At 46.4% G+C, this 1,596-nt stretch overlaps 1 protein-coding gene across 1 annotated transcript; it reads right to left on the reverse strand.

The window, feature by feature from the left end:
- Nucleotides 1–228: 228 nt before the first annotated feature.
- On the reverse strand, nucleotides 229–1,333 carry LOC108356567 (protein lifeguard 1-like). The gene is made up of 4 exons (XM_017607670.1): nucleotides 1,258–1,333; nucleotides 1,027–1,092; nucleotides 565–908; nucleotides 229–384 (listed from the first exon to the last, which is right to left on the reverse strand). Exons 1-4 carry the CDS (start codon nucleotides 1,331–1,333, stop codon nucleotides 229–231), a joined length of 642 nt encoding a protein of 213 aa, XP_017463159.1.
- Between the last annotated feature and the right edge of the window lie 263 nt (nucleotides 1,334–1,596).

Below are 1,596 nucleotides of genomic sequence, written 5' to 3' on the forward strand. Positions count from 1 at the left end.
GCAAAGACGTATTCTTCCTGTGAAATTTGATACTTGTGGCTTCCGCCGACGATCATTTGGGTGTCAACTACAAGATACTGCAGAAAGAAGAGATAACGCGTTATTCAAATATTTATAAGTGGATGAAGGCTAAGATGCAAAGTGCAAAGTGTGCGAAAGGAAAACAAATATGAACATCAGGGGAAATAGCAGGGGATGGGAAAACGGAAGAGGGGCAGAATAACAAGCTCAAGAACGGTTGGCTGAGGAAATTATGCTCAAAACATATAAAAAGATGTTAATAACATCTAAATATAATGTCAGCGCGGCGAAAACGTATTCTTCCGATGAAATCTGGAACTTGTGGGTTCCGCCCACGATCATTTGGGTGTCAACTACAAGGTACTGTTGGGAGAAAGATGCAGAAAAATGAGGGGCAAATAAACCACAATTAAAATGGGGAAATAAAGAGGGGGGAGTGGGGTAGATTCTACGACTGGAGGGGAGTGTTGGTGGGAGAGGACTTTTACAAACCACAAGACAAAGGGACAACACAAGAAAGTCATGCAAACATGAAGTACTTACAGCAGAGAACAAGAGGGCTCCCAGACAAGAGTAGATGAGATGCACGATGCCGTCACGCCAGAAAGAGGCAATCAAGCCAAACAGCATCAGGACGATCAGGAGGACAAAGAGCAAGCCATTGTAGACGGTAAAGTCGATCTTCGTTTGGAACGCGAAAATGGTCAGCGCCAGACAGATGACCGCGGTGATCAGTACAGCCGTGAGAACGATCTTGTAGTAGTACATTGATGAGATCACCCCGACCATGAAAGACTCGGCAAAGGTAAACACCATCAGTGCCACGTAGTTGTGTGGAGTCTTTCGTCGAAAGTTCTCGCAACAAGTCAGCATGATGATGGTGACCAGGGTGGTACCGCTAAGTAAAACAGTGCATGTTACAATTTTAGCTCATTTTATCCAGTCCCGGAGTGTTTCACTTACAAAGCAACCCAGAAGAGCCATTGGTTCTGGCGTGTCCACTTTCGAGCACCATCACTGTAATGATGAAAATTGAGCATGTGTTTTCAAGTTTGGCAAAGTGTGTCAGTGCTTACCTGAGAGAGAAAGCGCAAACGAAGCCAAGAGTGATGAGGAGCTGCACCGACAAGATTCCGTAGACCTTGCGAATGAATCCTGGAAAGAAATGGAACTGTAAGAAGCTTTTACCGGCATCAGAAGCCGACTTGTCAAAGTCAGGAGGAAAGCATCATTTACCAAGACGAACTGTTTTGCTGCTGAAGGCATCGAAGCCATCCTGGCCGTAGGTGCCAGTCTCCGCTGAGTTGTACATCGTGACGATTGGGGTGTGGTACAATTCGCTGTTTCTGCTGGGCGAAGTGTCACCAGGAGAGGGGATGGGAGTTTGAAACACCGAGCTGCTGTTGTCGATTCAAGTGAGCTGAATTATGACGGCGCGGTGATGGCTACGACTTTTTTTCGGCAAAACTTTTCGCTGCTCAGCACAAGCAAAGTACGATATAGAGCACTACAGGGAGAGTGCGCGAACAGGCTCAAAACTTCAAAGGCTGCTCGTACGTCAGAGTCTCTGACTCA

The sequence above is a fragment of the Rhagoletis zephyria genome, unplaced genomic scaffold (assembly GCF_001687245.7).
Source record: "Rhagoletis zephyria isolate East Lansing unplaced genomic scaffold, Rhagoletis_zephyria_1.1 Rzeph_scaffold_61034, whole genome shotgun sequence".
NCBI classification, from domain to species: Eukaryota; Metazoa; Arthropoda; class Insecta; order Diptera; family Tephritidae; genus Rhagoletis; species Rhagoletis zephyria.

Excerpts from the sequence above, each read along its gene's own strand:
- LOC108356567 (XM_017607670.1), bottom strand. The coding sequence starts at position 1,333 with ATGTACAACTCAGCGGAGACTGGCACCTACGGCCAGGATGGCTTCGAT. Across the intron at positions 1,093-1,257 it reads CAGCAAAACAGTTCGTCTTG|CACTGACACACTTTGCCAAA; the intron begins GTAAATGATGCT and ends CTCTCAGGTAAG. Across the intron at positions 909-1,026 it reads CATTACAGTGATGGTGCTCG|TGGTCACCATCATCATGCTG; the intron begins AAAGTGGACACG and ends GCGGTACCACCC.